Source organism: Erythrolamprus reginae, chromosome 1 (assembly GCF_031021105.1).
Source record: "Erythrolamprus reginae isolate rEryReg1 chromosome 1, rEryReg1.hap1, whole genome shotgun sequence".
NCBI lineage: Eukaryota > Metazoa > Chordata > Lepidosauria > Squamata > Dipsadidae > Erythrolamprus > Erythrolamprus reginae.
Window position 1 is genome coordinate 79,166,624 of NC_091950.1, and position 17,212 is coordinate 79,183,835.

General features: G+C 34.3%; 1 protein-coding gene across 4 annotated transcripts in view; it reads right to left on the minus strand.

The window, feature by feature from the left end:
* DPH6 (diphthamine biosynthesis 6) overlaps positions 1–17,212 on the minus strand; it is a 277,224-nt gene that overhangs the window by 250,569 nt on the left and 9,443 nt on the right. For 3 of the 4 annotated variants that reach the window (XM_070756244.1, XM_070756261.1, XM_070756271.1), the window contains one exon: positions 16,149–16,342. In XM_070756244.1, the coding sequence (XP_070612345.1) occupies positions 16,149–16,342 (194 nt within the window). The remainder of the gene's footprint in view (positions 1–16,148; positions 16,343–17,212) is intronic. The other variant, XM_070756252.1, reaches the window with a different exon arrangement.

Sequence of the window (17,212 nt, forward strand, 5' to 3'; positions counted from 1 at the left end):
CTCCAGAGCGGGAGAGAGAAACTGCTTTCACCTTCTCCAGGCATTGAATTATAGGTGTGGGCATTCATGCATGCACGATAGCCTGCACGCATGCTCTTTCGGCACCCAAGGAAAAAAAGATTTTCCATCACTGTGCTAGGTATTTTTAAAAAAAAACAAGGCGATGGTAATATTTTAAAGCAGCTCAGGAAAAAAAACTCCCTAATTCACTATAGAACAAGAAGGAAGTACATTTCAATCAAACTTGCAAGATTCTGTATTTTAGGCAGTCTCCAGATTTAGTCTTCCTGTGAAATTGATTTCTACTGTGGTCTAGGTCTGCCAAGTGTCTATGCAAAAAGATTTAAGAGTCTCCATGACTAAATCAAATCTGAAATGTCAGGTTCAAATATTAAATCTGCATCAGTAAATACATATTGTCTGCCTATGACAGTGGTGTCAAACTCATCTGCCCATGATGTGGTCAGAGTTTACACACAGGACCGTCCTGGAAATGTAAAGGGCCATCCCGTATCACTTCAGCTTAGTCTACCCATGTTGCTTCGGCGCAGTCTACCCAATGTGAATAGGTAACATCAGGCCAGTGTGGCTTCAACCCGGTCTACTCAATGCAAAGAGGAAACATCATCCAGCATGTCTTTGACCTGGTCTACCCAATAAGAAGAGGAAACATCGGGCTAGCATGACTTCGGCCCAGTTTGCCCAATGCAAAGAGGAAACATGCCAGCAGTGTGGGGAGTGGCATCAAGCTGGCCATTCCACCCAGTTGGTCATACCCACCCAGTCACCCACATATCTCCAGCCTCCCAAGGTCAACCACAGCCCTGATATTTCTTCATTGCTTATTTGACCCCTATGACAATTATTAAGTGTTGTACCACATGATTCTTGACAAATGTATCTTTTTCTTTTATGTACTGTACACTGAGAGCATATGCACCAAGACAAATTCCTTGTGTGTCCAATCACACTTGGCCAATAAAGAATTCTATATGACCCTCAATAAAATTGAATCTGACACCCCTGGCCTATAGAATATGCTGATCTTATGTAAGCCATGGATTACCAACCATAATAACTGAGATTATGAAACCTATTGAAGATAACATCAAACCACAATTTCAATCAAATGAGTACTTTTACAACGATAGTTTTATATATTTTATGAAGGTTTAATTAACTCTAAGAACTCATTCAAAGTAAAGCCTTCTAAAAAATAATGAATCTTCAAAATATATCTGTATGTTTTTAGAGGTTCATATGATTTATTTGGATCCAGTGACTTATGGGAAAGTTGGCTTCATTCATAAACACAGTCAAAAGCAGAAATTATTCAGTTACTGTTAAGCTTGGGAAAATGAGCAATTTGGCATGCAGAATGTTCACCTCTCAACCTGCCCAAAGCTGGAAATGCCGTGTATGTTCCAAAGAACGGAGGAACAAACAAGCATTTCCTTCTAAAGGCCAAAGCAGGACAGTTCTGACCAGTCCCACCCAGCCTCTGAACAAATCAAAGTTCCAGGAATTCGAAGATTTGTAAAATCGTCCTCAATTCTGTGCAAAAATAATAATAATGAAATGAGCTGCTTATATTAAATAGTCAACAATTCCATTCTGCAGGCAAACATAAAGGAAAAACATACTGGACAGTTCAAGGTGGAAAAACTCTACAATTGAGATGGAACCTTCCCAGCATTTTTATTTTCCATTTTTAATGACTCACAGGAAAAGAGAATCTATTTGTATCTTTCAGATTTGGCAACTTAAAAAATAGTCAGGGACGGTTGGATACTGAAGCTTGCTTGAAAACTCCAAGAATGGAAAAAGTACCAGAATGAGTAGGATTTTCTATGAAATATTCCTGGGAAATGATAGGAATGATGGTCCACCATATACTCTAAAGCATAAATAATAAAAACAGACCATCTCTTTATATTAATCATTCTGAGATATTTTAAAAGCTACATGAACACAATTTAATGAGGATCTGGCTGTTTTGTGGAAAAGAAGTACACACTAGTCTACAAAGTAAAATGCACTGATTTGAATAAACTGATTTCTTTCATGGTATATTTCTTTCAGTGATAAATAATTAGAATTTCCTTTCATAACTTAAGATGAAAATCAAAGAATGTTGTTTGGTGTAGGGTTTTGTGGAGGGAGGGTGAGATGCCATAAAATTATCATTGACATTTTAATTAAAAGAAAGAAATGTATGGAAGAAAAACAGGGCACTTCCCGCAACATTCAATGGTGGGTGCTCTGTCATTCTTTGAAAAATTCTTACTAAATTACGCAAGCACTCACTAGGCAGAGCAGCTATAATTCATTGTTCCTGTAATGTAGTCGATATCTATCATTATTTTAATTAAACTGAATCTTAATTCATTATCTTCACTTTGATATACCTTGTTATTTTTATCATCATGATAGCATATTATCTTAGCTATCAGACCTTTGAAATATTTTTTTTCTGTAAAAGATCATCAATACTTGGATTGTTTATCAAAAATTCAGCTATAGCCTGTTTAAACCCTTTTCCTTAGAAACAAGAGTTGCAATAGCACACGCTTTCCTAACTAGCTACATCTTTTGCATTCTGAAAACCTAAATTATATGTCTCTCATTATTTAATTCAGAAGTTTTAGGGCCACGTGTACCTTATCTTGAAATGCTTGGGTGTGGTCCCAGAGACCTCCAAAGTTGTTAGTGAATTTTACTTTTTAATATGACAGAAAATAGAAACTAATACATGATTGAACACTTATACCATCAACTTAACTTTTACTTAATTTTTTGCTGAAAGGAAATTTTAATTTTTGTATTCATCCAGGGGTGGGCTACTGCCCGGGGGTGGGGGGTAGCAAAAATGGATGTCCACCCCAGAGCACCCAATTTGCACTGAAAGATGTTGAAAGAAAATGCAGGGCGTCCTGCATAAGCCATGCCCACAGTATGGTAGTAAAACTTTTGGTAGCCCTTCACTGTATTCATCACATAGTACTCCAAAATCAAAGCCTTTGCTTCCAACCTGGGAAGAGCTGTGATTTGCAGGATATTTATCTTGATTTCATAAATCTTTTTCTTCTTTGGCATAGTTGTATAATTTCTATATAAGTTAATCAGAAACATATATCTGAATTTAGTTATGTGCACCAAGGTATTTCCCATGGAAACTCTTGCAATGTGCTTGGGAAAGAATATTATTCTGTCAGGTATTTTGCTTCTAGTGTAGTTTACTTACAGAAATATTCATTTTATTTATTAAAAGTGACTCACAATGACTTCTGCAAATAATAAATATTAAAATTATTTTTGGAGGGGACGGATTCATAAAAACATAGAAACAGAAGATTGACAGCAGAAAAAGACCTCATGGTCCATCTAGTCTGCCCTTATACTATTTCTTGTATTTTATCTTAGGATGGATATATGTTTATCCCAGGCATGTTTAAATTCGGTTACTGTGGATTTACCAACCATGTCTGCTGGAAGTTTGTTCCAAGCATCTACTACTCTTTCAGTAAAATAATATTTTCTCACATTGCTTCTGATCTTTCCCCCAACTAACCTCAGATTGTATCCCCTTGTTCTTGTGTTCACTTTCCTATTAAAAACACTTCTCTCCTGAACCTTATTTAACCCTTTAACATATTTAAATGTTTCGATCATGTTCCCCCCTTTTCCTTCTGTCCTCCAGACTGTACAGATTGAGTTCATTGAGTTCATTAAGTATTTCCTGATATATTTTATGCTTAAGACCTTCCACCATTTTTGTAGCCCGTCTTTGGACCCGTTCAATTTTATCAATATCTTTTTGTAGATGAAGTCTCCAGAACTGAACACAGTATTCCAAATGTGGTCTCACCAGCGCTCTATACAGCGGGATCTCCCTCTTCCTGCTTGTTATACCTCTAGGTATGCAGCCAAGCATTCTACTTGCTTTTCCTACTACCTGACTGCACTGTTCACCTATTTTGAGACTGTCAGATTCATGCCAAATAATCATCCAGTTTGCAGAAAAGCTGCTTCTTAATGATTTTCTAAATTGTGAGAATTATTCGCCACTTATAAACCCCCATTTTTTCCTAATATTGTTATACAGTATTGAATTCTGTTCATATAGAATACAATAGATAAGCTACTTTAATTAGAGATTATTAATTACTCCTTTTATCAATTGGAATCTGTAATTATTACACTGTGGTCCAGATAGATGGCAACACATAAAAAGCTAGCCAGAGTTGGACTTAATTCCAAAAGTTGGAAAACAACACACACACACGCACGCACACATTCTAGAGAAAGAAGGAAAAGCAAACAACTTTCAAACTGTGGCTAAGACTAAGTCAAAGGCATATCCTTGAAGTCATCAGGAATTGATGCTATGTTGTGATTTTATACTTATAATAATTTGATAATTTCTACTGGTTCATTTTTTATCTCTGAAAACTTCAGTAATATAGAATTTTGAACTGAAAATAATATATATACACACACAATATATACACATAAATATATATTTGTAGATTGTTCTGAGTTCGGATTTTGCCCCGTGTAATATTTTGCAAGTCTATGCGACGTTTCGGTGAAATCACATTCACCATCATCAGGCTGAATTTAATTTAAATATATATTTAAATATACAAACACAAACACACACACACACACACATATACACACACAAACAAAATTGTTTTTTTAATGTAAAAGTTTAAGGGAAAATATATCAGTATTAACCTAAGACTCAGAATGCTGGCCTCCAATTTTTTTCAATGGAAAGACTTGTCTAGAAATTAAATAAACAAACAAACAAACAAATAAATAAATTTTATTAAATACTATAAAATAAGGACAGTGCGGTGCTCAGTGGTTAAGACCCTGGGCTTCTCTGCTCGAAAGTCAGTCCGAGGTTCAAGACGCAAGTGGTGACTTGGTGAGTTCCCATCCTTGCCCTAGCTCCTGCCAACCTAGCAGTTTGAAAGAATGCAAATACGAGTAGATAAACAAGTATCACTTCAGTGGGAACGTAATAGCAATCCGTGACATCACACTGGCCATATGACTATGTCTTTGGACAGTGGTGGCTCAACGGCCTTGAAATGGAGATGAGAACTGCCCCCTATAGGCAGCAACAATTAGTGGAGTAAAATCTGAAGGGATTCTTTTACCTTTTACCATAAAATGGCACTGAAGTACATATGTATTTATGTGTATTTTATGCAGAAAGGTGTCCATGTAAAACAGATTTTCGCTGAGGAATACTATGTATCAATACTGGAAAATTCTTTGAAGGTCTAAGAGGACACAATAAACCTGCACAGTCTATCAATAATATCTCATGAGCTAAAAACCACACAGTTGGCAAGTTACTAAGTTATTCTTGGATCTATATCTCAACTTTCTTTCAGACTTTCTCCATTTATCTCTGCAACAAGATTCCTGTGGGAATGACTGCTATTCAAAGCCAGGCACAGAATGACATTGAATGTGTCTTAGCAGACCTATCTCTGGCATCTTAAATCACTATACAACACTGACTGTTTACTTAAATGTATATATAATTTATGACAAAGCATATAAAGAAAAATATACTAGAAAAAAACCCATTGTTCAAAGATTCTATTAGCCTCAACTGGCTAGAAAATATGTTTCGTAAAATCAATAATTTACTCAGATATATTAAGAAACATACAACAAAATGCAAAGCAATTCAGACAGTTTATTTTCATATAGTATTGGAGCATTACTTTCTAGAATACCTATAAATCAGAATTTATTTAAGAAAAATGCTTCTAAATAACTTAATAATGTAACATCCTGTTTAACAACCCCATTTTCTTCCCTGTACAACAAACTGCGTGCACACCGCCTACAGAGGGCACTGTGGTATCAGATTTAGAATATTTGGGGTTCTGTACTGGTCTGTAAAGAAGGAGCTGTCAGAAATATCCAATTCACAGAATATGAAAGATAAAAATGTAGTAAGCTTACCCCATTTGTAACAAACCAAGATTTTCTAAAGACAATTGAATTTGAGAGGGAAATATAAACTTTGCAGCAGACTGTTGGGCCGAGTATGCCACTTTAGTGTATATGCAAGCAGAATAATTCCTGGTCGGGGGTCCATTTAAAAACGATAATTTAATCAGAGAACTCTACTCTTCACAAATCAGTTTCACTAAAATCCCATGTTGTGATCAGCAGAAATAACATGCATGAGCAAATTCAATTCTATCACTAGGAACAGGGTATTAATGCTTACAGGTTTGGTTTTAAAAGACTAATTCTGTTCTTCCACCTTTGTAGATATTAAAAACAGTAAGACATTGTAACTAGCAATTTAGATATAAACTAGCCAAACTTAAGTTTTCCAAAAAAAAAGGAAAATGTTATTATTATATTATCTCCATGTTTTAAAAAAACAGATGCTATTTATTAAAATATTAACATAACGTTACAATGAAGAGATAATGGCTTATTTTATGTATTAGTAAATGTAGTCCCCAAATCCACATTTGATTACAAAATGCCATAATTTTTATTACAAAAACAGGAAATGTAAATTACATTCACTGCATTAATCAAATGTGATATCTATGAAAAATATATGTATTTGATATAATATCAAAATAGGAGCAATATTCAGAGGCTGTTCTTTTGTCTGTAGCATGCTTAAATTAATACTTCAATTTCATTTATTTTACCAGGGCTTTAGCATGTGTAATTGAGCTCTACAGTGCAGTTACTACAGCTGATTGAAAACTAAATAAAAAAGAAATAGTATTTTTCATTCATATATTTCTGTCATTTAATAAGAACATCCTATACATATAATCTGAAAATTCCTTTAGCTACTCTGGCCTCATAAAAAGATGAGTGTTTTTACTTCCTCCCTTGACACTGTTATTTTCAAGATTTGCTAATTCCAAAACTAATTCTCACAATTCAGCATCTGCACTGTATCTAGACAGGGTTCTGTCCTAAAATGCATTTCTTGATCAAATGTAAAAGGTTTCCAAAAGTGTTTTTATAATGTGTATAGTGCCTGTATGACTTAAACTACAATTGTTTCTCAAATACATGGTTTACTGAAACAAAATCAACTCCTGTGTAATAGTAACTCCAAGAAAAACATTTTGATAAGTGACTTTAAACCGTTTGGAACTCTTTAACATAATTCCCATTAATTTTAAAATGTGACTGCTGTAAAGATTATTAAAGTAAGTTATAGATTTCATTTTTTGCAAAAAATGAAAATAATATAAATTTCAACAAGATCCAATAGTGATTGTGTAGCAATATTAGATCTTAAGTGATAATTAGAAATCTACTGGCTGCTAGATAAGTATGGACCATTTTTATGCACATACAAATACTTCACTTAAAGTGGTAATATTCTTAAAGGAATATTAAAGCAAAATGTTTTGTAAACATTATAGTTAATTAATGCTCATTTTGCATTTAGGATGACACGATCTCTTTAGGAATAAAAATACTGTTTCTTTCTGAAGTCTTGCCAAACTGAACTAGGTAAAGGTTAGATTTAATGACTAATAAACATACTTTAAAGGCAAAATTTTAAAAATATTCAGGGACTGATCAGCTTCCAATTAGTGAAGCTTAACTTTTAAACAGGAAGAGGTTTGAAAAGAATGAGTACAATTGGAAACCCATACTTCACATTCTGCAATATCCCTGATAAAGGGAGGAAATGTATGTTTATCAATGTGTACCAAGTCTGACGTCCTGTAAACAATGCCTTAGTTGCCCATTTCCAAATACATGTGAGAGAATCTTATAGATCCAGAATTCTAAATTTATCAAGCGAGGCCACATTAAAATAACATGACAGTGGAGTATTAAGAAAATCTGGCAATCGGAGTCTTAGGACCGATTAGGAAAAGAAACCAAGGTTTCCTAGTCATCTTTCATCACTAGTTTCCCTTTCTATGCTTATTCAGAAGAAACACAACAGGTTGAAATTCCACATACCCAATAGAGTCAAATTCACATAAGAATATTTACATAGAATTTCATATTTTGTCCAGTAAGCAGCTACTTTTTGTGTAGGAGATGGGAAGGGACAGAAGCCAGTCCTACAATTTCCAGATGAACTGCAGGGGCAATTAGCTGTGTATTAATGTCTTTAGAAAGACAGATGCAACACTTAGAAAATTATTTCCCAGGAAAATGATTCCAATTCAGTTTATTTTCAAAGAAGATTAAATGTATTCTTATAATACTTTTGGAAAATGATGCAAAACCACTTAATCTAAAAATAGCATCCACCTAAGAAGATAGCAACTAACTTTTAGTCTCCTTCGATTCCCTCCCAGAATCAATCTTTTTCTCCCAACCCATTTTTTATTACTGCATTTAGCTTCTTAGTTCTAGGTGTAACTAACTTTAGATGAGTCTGCTGGGCCTGTCCAATACGTTCAAACCAAGGTGCTTTGCAACATGTAAAAGCAAAAAGTACCCATTTTTAAATAATTAAAACAATGATACCTCTTTACAAGTTTGCAAATTACTTCAAAGGCTGTCTCTTGGTCTCTTTATTCATGCACTTTCACAGCCACTTTATAAAAACCATCTGGAGAAAGATGTTTTCAGGGTCTACTTCTTCCATCTTTAGAGGAAACCTATCTCTGATGATCGTTTTTCTGAAAAGCCGCCCAGAATTCCCGATCCAACACTGAATAAATTTTATATCTCAATGCAGTGACACATAGAATGATAGAAACTAATGTATCAGTTTGTGTTAGCTGACTGTAAATTCAAAGCTGTACAAGGAATCAGTTAATGTTATTACCGCAATGAAGGCCAAATTTCTGTTGCTAAGTGAGACCTTAATCATTAAGTAAATTTGCCCCATTTTGCAACCTTTCTTGCCACAGTTGTTAAGTGAATCACTGGACATGTTAAGTTAGTAACGGTTGTTAAATGAATCTGGTTTCCCCATTGACTGCTTGACAGAAGGTCGAAAAAGATGAGACAATGACTTATTATATTATTATTATTATTATTATTATTATTATTATTATTATTATTATTATTATTATTTAGATTTGTATGCCACCCCTCTCCAAAGACTCAGGACTTCAGGACATTGCAACTGTAATAAATATGAGTCAGTTGCCAAGAGTCTGAATTTTGATCACGTGACAATGGGGACGGTTATAAGTGTGAAAAATAGCCATAACTCTCATTTTTCAGTGCTGTTGTAACTTCAGTCATTAAATGAACTACTGTAAGTCAAGGACTACCTGTAATTAGTTTCACTCTTCCCATTTGTACCACAAATACTCAGCTGTGTATCTCCACCCCATATCAGTTCAGTGAAGTGGTGGAAATGATGAGTTGGTGTCTTGAAGCCGTTAAGGTCTGGATGGGGTCAACAGGTTAAAACTCAACCCTGTCAAGACTGAGTGGCTGTGGGCAATACCATCTGCCCGTCTTTGGTACTGGGAGGGGAAGAAACTTTCCCCTCAGATAGGGCTTGCAACTTGGGTATCCTCCTAGATCCACAGCTGAGGCTAGAGCAACATCTCTCAGATGTGGCTAGGGGGGCTTTTGCACAAGTCCGTCTTGTCTACCAGTTGCTGCCCTACCTTGACCAGGAGGCGCTCCGCACAGTCACTCACGCCCTCATCACCTCTCATCTTGACTATTGCAATGCGCTATACATAGGGCTACCCTTGAAGAGCATTTGGAGACTTCAGCTGGTACAGAATGCAGCAGCACGTGCAATAACGGGTGTATGCCCATATTATTCCAACTTTATGCATGTTGCATTGGTTGCCAGTCGGTCTCCGAACGCAATTCAAGGTATTGGTTATCACCTTTAAAGCACTAAATGGCTCAGGGCCAGACTATTTATGGGACCACCTCCTCCCTCATACCTCGCTGCGGCCAGTAATGGCCCACAGAGTTGGCCTTTTCCAGGTCCCATCCACCAAACAATGTTGGTTGGCGGGACCTCGGTGAAGAGCTTTCTCTGTGGCAGCTTCAGCCCTTTGGAACCAACTGCCTCCAAAGATCCACACTATCTCCAGCCTACCAGTCTTCGAGAAAGCCATTAAGATGTGGCTTTTCCAGCAGGCCTGGAATTAGGCTGATTGCAAGTATGTGTGTTTTTTATGTTATTACTGACTTTTTAAATTATATTTTAACTGTTTTTATTATTGTTGTATTTATTCCTATTGTTAGCCGCTCAGAGTCTAGTTTACAATTATCAATCCAAAACAATATGGTAAATTATAAAGCTGTGGTTGCAACAGTCTCATTCATCAGAAGAACCCCTGGTTTAATAATACCGTAATAATATATGTAGAATAATAATAGAATCACTGAAATAACACTGAAAGGAATAGTTCTAGTGATGCTATTCATATAACAGATTAAAAAACATCAATGACTTTCATCTTCTGCTTCAATATATTTATGCAAAATATATACTAGGTGGTTTATTTATTGAATTTGTTTGTGAGGATTGTTATACAATAACTTTATATATACACAACAATTTAACCTCTTCCAGCACCATGCAGAATATTTTTGAATCTAAAATCTGTTATTGTTTTTGCTAAATGTTTTATTTTTTATTGACTAATAACAAGTTTAGGAGGACACATGTATCCACTTTATACTAAATTCAATACTAAGTAGGTAGTTTAAAGTTAATTACTCATCACAGGTCCATCCAAATGGGCTGAACTTCAACACCTATAACTTCTATTCAGGACCATCTCAAAAGGGCTATTCCACAAGGGTTAAAAATCAAGTTAGGGTGGGTATGAGGGGTGGAGCTGCTTACCTTCAGACAATTGAAGCAGACATCATGCACTCTGACACCTGCTTCACCTTACCGGCCCAATTCTTCTGCAACTGCTTGCCACAGCTTGCGCACATCACCCTCTCAGTCTCCATTTTGCTGTCGGAGGTCTTCAGGAAAGGCCTCTGCAGCCAAGAAACAAGCTCTGGATTGATGCGCGTGGTGCCCCTAACTTCTATTTCACCATGAGAAACACTATCAGAGCTCATTTGTCAATGGCAGAGGCCTTTTTTGAAGACCTCTGATGGTAAAATTAAGCCGGGAGGCACCACACACGTCAATTAGGAGATCATTTCTCACCTGGAGAAGCCTTTGCTGAAGGCCTTTGGCAATGAAATGGAAGCCAGGGGCAACTCATGCAAGTGACAGTGAGTGGCCGCAGAAGAAGTGGGCCAACATGTGGGCTCCTGCTAGGCGGTGCCGTCGGTGCTGCATATTTCTACAAATTAGTCACACTGAACATAATGAATGAACAGAGATATAAAGTATTCAAATAAATTATTACTATTCAGTAGAAGTTCATTATAATAATGAAAGACTAAGGAGAAAAAAATAGTTCCAGTGGCAATGTAAATGTGCCATCCAATGTAAATGGATCTATAGTTGAGAAAGTATCTTTTAAAAGTTCTATGCTTTAAAAGATAATATGCTTATAATAATATATAAGCAGGTAGACAATGAGTAGCAAAGTAGAATATTAGCACACACAGTTTGACTGTATGTATCTCTTGTTCCATGTAATTGGGCAAAGGAATAAACCATGTTTCACCTTAATACCACAAATATCTGTAAAGTCAATGCATTTTCCAGAACCTAAAGTACTAAACTCTGAAAAACTCTGAAAAACATACTGAAAAAGTGTACTTTTATTTGGTGCTGAAAAATAGAGTAAAGGTAGTAGTGGAATGAGATCTTTTGGGATAAGTTTCTATATTTGAATAGTCTGACTGCAAAAACTGCCTCCTGTTTTCCCATCCATCCATCAATCCATCCATCCATCTTTAAGGACATAGCTAGTGTGATATAATGGTTACGATGTTGCCTTAGGAACAGGAAGATTTTGGGCAAGTTAGAATAGTTTTACTTCACTTTAGAACTTCTAATGAACTTTAGGTTTTATTTAAATAAATTAATGTTTCGAACTTTGCAAAGTTTTTTATCTATTTTTTTTAAAGGCTAAATGGCAAGATGGCTCACTCTAAATTATAGCCAGATTTCCAGTAGTAACTTTTTATATTTGATTATTAAATGTGGATTGTAAGACTAGTGAATTTTATAAGAAATCAACAACTAAAATAATTTTGTTTCAACTCCTTCAACTTCCAATTCAAAAGAATTTCATTTAAAGCAACAATTGCACATTTATTACATGCTGCAATAATTATTTCTCCAAATATGAATACAAAAAAAGTATTGCTTCAGTCCGATTTCAGTACTTTGTTGGTATCTTTCAAATGGGTATAACATCAGTTCTCTTAATTATTAATTGGCAGAGCTAAAACTAACTCACATCAGTGGACAATGTCTGAACTCTGCAATTATATCAGCTGGCTTATCCTCATTAAAGGTTTCTAACCAAAAGCTAGATGGGTATTTGTCACAGAAAAAGAATACTCTAAGAGGCTCTATGAATATACCGTACTCACATCTAGATAATCAATTCTTAAGTGCAAGTACCTGCCCATAGGATAAAATATTTCTCTTTCCTTTCTTTCTTTTTTCTTTTCTTCCTCTTTCTTTCTTCCTTTCTTCCTCGTTCTTTTTTATCTTTCTCTCTCTCTCTACCACTCCCTCCTTTCCTTCCTTTTTTCTTTTTCTTTCCCTTTCCCTTTCTTTCCTAATCCCAAACTCTTATTCTTGTTCTTATAAAGTGTCAATAATATATTGAGGTAGGCACGTTTTCAAGTGCAATTTTAGAAGTGCTTTAAATGACTTCAGTTGTAAAAGCATGGTTATTGAATGTCTTTCATAAATGCAATTGATTCCATATATTTATATCTTTGAATTTTCTTTCAGTGAAATTAATATCTACTTAGAAAAAAACACATCACTTATTTAGTCCAAGACAACTTGATAACATCTCTTTCAACTATAGTTATAAATATCATGCACAAACTTCCAAAGCAGAAGTTGTCAAGATTTAACATTAGCATTAATTTATGTCATAACTGACTGTTATTCTCCAGATAATAGCAATGTATTCAGTCCTTGCTGTCTGAAAGAAATGAAAAGCAAGTTTGTCCTACTATTAATCATTTAATTTAATTGATCAATAATACGTTTCCTTTCCTCCCCCTTCTACTTCAGCCAAAAATAATCTTCTAGCATGGAAAAAGTAAAACAATTCGCAAAGAACTACTCTGTGTATTAAAATCAAGTCTAACAATATCACAAATTTTCAAACCCTATCCCTTAAACAATAAGCAAACTTCAATGCATTAAGTTTTAAGTCAACAACAAGAAAACTTTTCAAGAGAGGGCTGACACTATACAATGGCATTGGGGCTAATTTCAAATAAAGTATTTTTTAAAACCTAAAATAATGCATGTCTTCACTGCACAAGTATGGACATCCTGCAAGTTTTCAAGACTTTGGGAGAAGGGCTGATTGATTGATTGATTGATTGATTGATTGATTGATTAATTAATTTTTTGATTCTGTCACTCCAATAAAAATAGGTCAGCTGACGTCTTACTTGGTGACCACTCCTACCTCATATTATTACTACAACTTTCTCATCCCTTTGGGAATGGAATAGTTTGAGCTATTCTCCATCATGAAAGTTAAAAGACAATGTTTTCAAATAAGACAGAGATCTGTGTTATCCTAGCCAGTTTCCAAAACTTTCACAATCAAGTAATTATTTCTATACCTATTTCTTCCTTTCATGAGAAAGTGGTTGTTTTTAATCTCTTTGCACACAAACTGTTTTGCACAAATGTTTCACTGTTGCACTGTTGGGACCTGATAAGAATATGCGCACATGTAACATAAAAGATGCATTAACATCTTTGCCATAAAATTTATCCATTACTTATATGCTTATTAAGAATCCTCTGGTAAATTTAAAGGTAAAGCTGAAACAATCTTGAAGCCATTGCTTTAGAGCAAAGAAACATGTCCTCAACTTAAATCTCTTTTTTAGAACCTCTATGGAACCAATACCACTAGGATCAGTGCATCTATCATCTTTATGCTTTCATCAGTTGCTATTATGCTATCATCAGTTGCTATTTTTGCAATGAGAGTTTATACACTTAATTTAGCAAGCAGGCAAATAGATTCAGAATAAACGCGAGAAAAAAATAAAAATGCCCAAGTTTGTTTCATCCATGAGTTTGCTTCTACTGTACATATAGGATACAAAACATAGCATAAAAGGTTTTGTTTCACCTGTAATATTTAGCTGATACTTTTTCAAACTGTTTATTACAGCAAAGGTTAAATGCAATCACAGGAGACTCACAATTTCCAACACATTATCTCAGTCATTCTCCTACAGTAATTATTTTTGGTGATAAAGCTAGACACCAAACCAGAAGGAAACAAAATAAGCTGTAACTACAGGTATCCAATTCAGAAATATTTAAATTTGGAGTGAACAACCTTCTGGTGGCCTCATTTTTCCATCTACATTTCTGTTCAAAGCAATGGTCCATTTCCTTCAATCAGTGTGCATGCTAAAAATATTCTGCTGTGATCCATAACTGATCTCTGTGTAGGTGGGTGCCTGTTAAACACACCATTGTTCTAAAAAGGAAATCCAAGTTTAGAAACAACATAAGAATTATTATATTCCTAGTTATTCTTGAAAATCTTCTAAGTATAATTTCTCTATTAGAACAAAAACAATAAGCATCCTATTTGAAATTTATCCGTCAACTTTCAGACCAATAGTCACGACTGTCTTATCTATTCCAGGAGGGATATTTATATGAGAAATCAGCCAGAAATACAAAACTTCAAAGTCTAAGAAATATACATATAAAACAATCTATTTTATAAAGACTACAGCGATAAAAATTTCTAGTTTTAATATCATAATTCAAATAATTATGACTCAGTTATTTAAAATGGTAAAGAGATAATTTTTTATATTTTTATCAGTATTTTCATTTTAAAGGAGCTAGTACAAATATATCCAATCAATTGCCTCAGTCCAACAATTCATGATACATAAGGGAGTTTGGATGCTAAATGGAGCCTTCTACTTATATTGCATGACCAAATCAATCCAAAAAGAAGCAAATGGAATAGTATAACATATATATGTAGAAACATTCTCCATGTAATTAAGTATGGGGGACTATCCTTCTTTGCACTGAATTTTTATAGTTCACTTTGAGTGCAATACTGAAAATACTAAAAGCTTATTGAATTATTCTCACATCTAATCACACTATGAGAGGGAAATATGATGCCAAGTGACTCACTATTGCTCATTCCAATAAGCCATGGTTTATATTATATCACTTCATATCAGTAGTGTTTTCTACTTTTTAAAAGTGCTACCCTTATAGTTCAGTGTATCCATGATTATCCTTTAAATAAATAATACAATATAAATAATACATTCTATTCTTTTTTTAATTTTCCTTTAAAATGTATGGGCTGTTAACATAGAAATTACAGTGGGCTTCCCAGTTAAGTACACAAAAGTTACAAAACATAATTTGGGCAAGAAAAAATAATATATCAGCAAATACATCAGTAAAATCTGGAACATATTGGATCACCATACCAATGTGGTGTATTTCCTAGCATAAATTAATGAATATTTTTTACAGAAACAATAGGATATTTAACCTGAAACAGGAAGCAACAATAAAGAGCAGAACAAGCTATAAATTCCAGGTTTATTCTCTTTTGGAAACCAAATATATTGCAAAAGTTCAGATCATTAGAACAGAATAGGTGACTCTAGGTTTGATGTATACTGCTCAAAAAAATAAAGGGAACACTCAAAGAACATATCCTAGATCTGAATGAATGAAATATTCTCATTGAATACTTTGTTCTGTACAAAGTTGAATGTACACAACAATAGGTGAAATTGACCGTCAACTAGTGTTGCTTCCAAAGTGGACAGTTTGATTTCAAATAAGTTTGATTTACTTGGAGTTAGATTGTGTTGTTTAAGTGTTACCTTTGGAATAGAATAGAATAGAATAGAATTTTATTGGCCAAGTGTGATTGGACACACAAGGAATTTGTCTTGGTGCATTTATTTATTTATTTACTTTATTATTTTGAGCAGTGTATATAAGTTTAATCCTTAAATTTAAAAGAAGAAATTACCATACAAAATACCTTGACAAGTTTCAGAAGCTGATAAAGATCTTCCACTTCATCACCGTCACATTTTGTGTAGATGCTGCCTGTGTTAATGCTGGAACCCTTAATAGTATGACGGTAGAGAGGCAAGCCCATTGCTTCAGCATATAATTCTATAGCTTGATGGCCCACTGTTTGATACATGTAACTGTCCAGTTCATCAAATCCTTCTGAAAGGCAAACAAAGCATTTTTACATATTGAATGTACAGTCAAGAACATTAGTCCAAATATATTTAAACACTGCACTCCTTTTTTTAAAAAAATTCCCTTTATACAATCAAAATATCTTCTACTCCCAATTTCATTTCAATTACTGTACTCCCAAATGCAAAACAGAGAATAATACTGAAAACATTCCAAGCATCTTACAAATGAATAAACTGTATCAACTACAGTTATAGCTTCACTGTGCATGGAGTTGTTTTTTTTAACACGCACCAACAAAAATTCATTCTCATATTAGGAGTCAGTGCAGGATGTCATCATTCATTTCTTCCTTCCTTCTAAATTGCTGACCTTGGTAAAAGTTATAATGGCATAAGTGCAGAAACAATCACATGGGTTGTTTCTTTAAAAAAAACTGTAATTAAAAAAATCCTAGAAGTTAAACAGTGTCAGCTTGCTGCTGTTCTGACCCATTGAGAGGGACCCCCTACAACAAAGGTCAAAATCCTGTGATAAAGACCAGCAAGTTCATCACTTGTACTATAACTTGCCATAATCAAAATCATGAAACATTAAGAACTTCCCTTGAGGTTTTATTTCCCTGTATACTTGGTAGTGCTCTCAAAGAAGAGCAAATATAATTTCTATTATTATACAAGTCATTTCTGAATCTTTCTGGCTGAAACATATAAATACTTTTAAGACCGAAATAATACTGTTTACAAACAGTATGACTTATTATAACAGTATAACAAACTGTTATATTATCATCCACAGGTGCATCTAAATAGGGGGTAGATAACGTTATAATACTCTATAAAATAATAATAATAATAATAATAATAATAATAATAATAATAATAATATTATTAT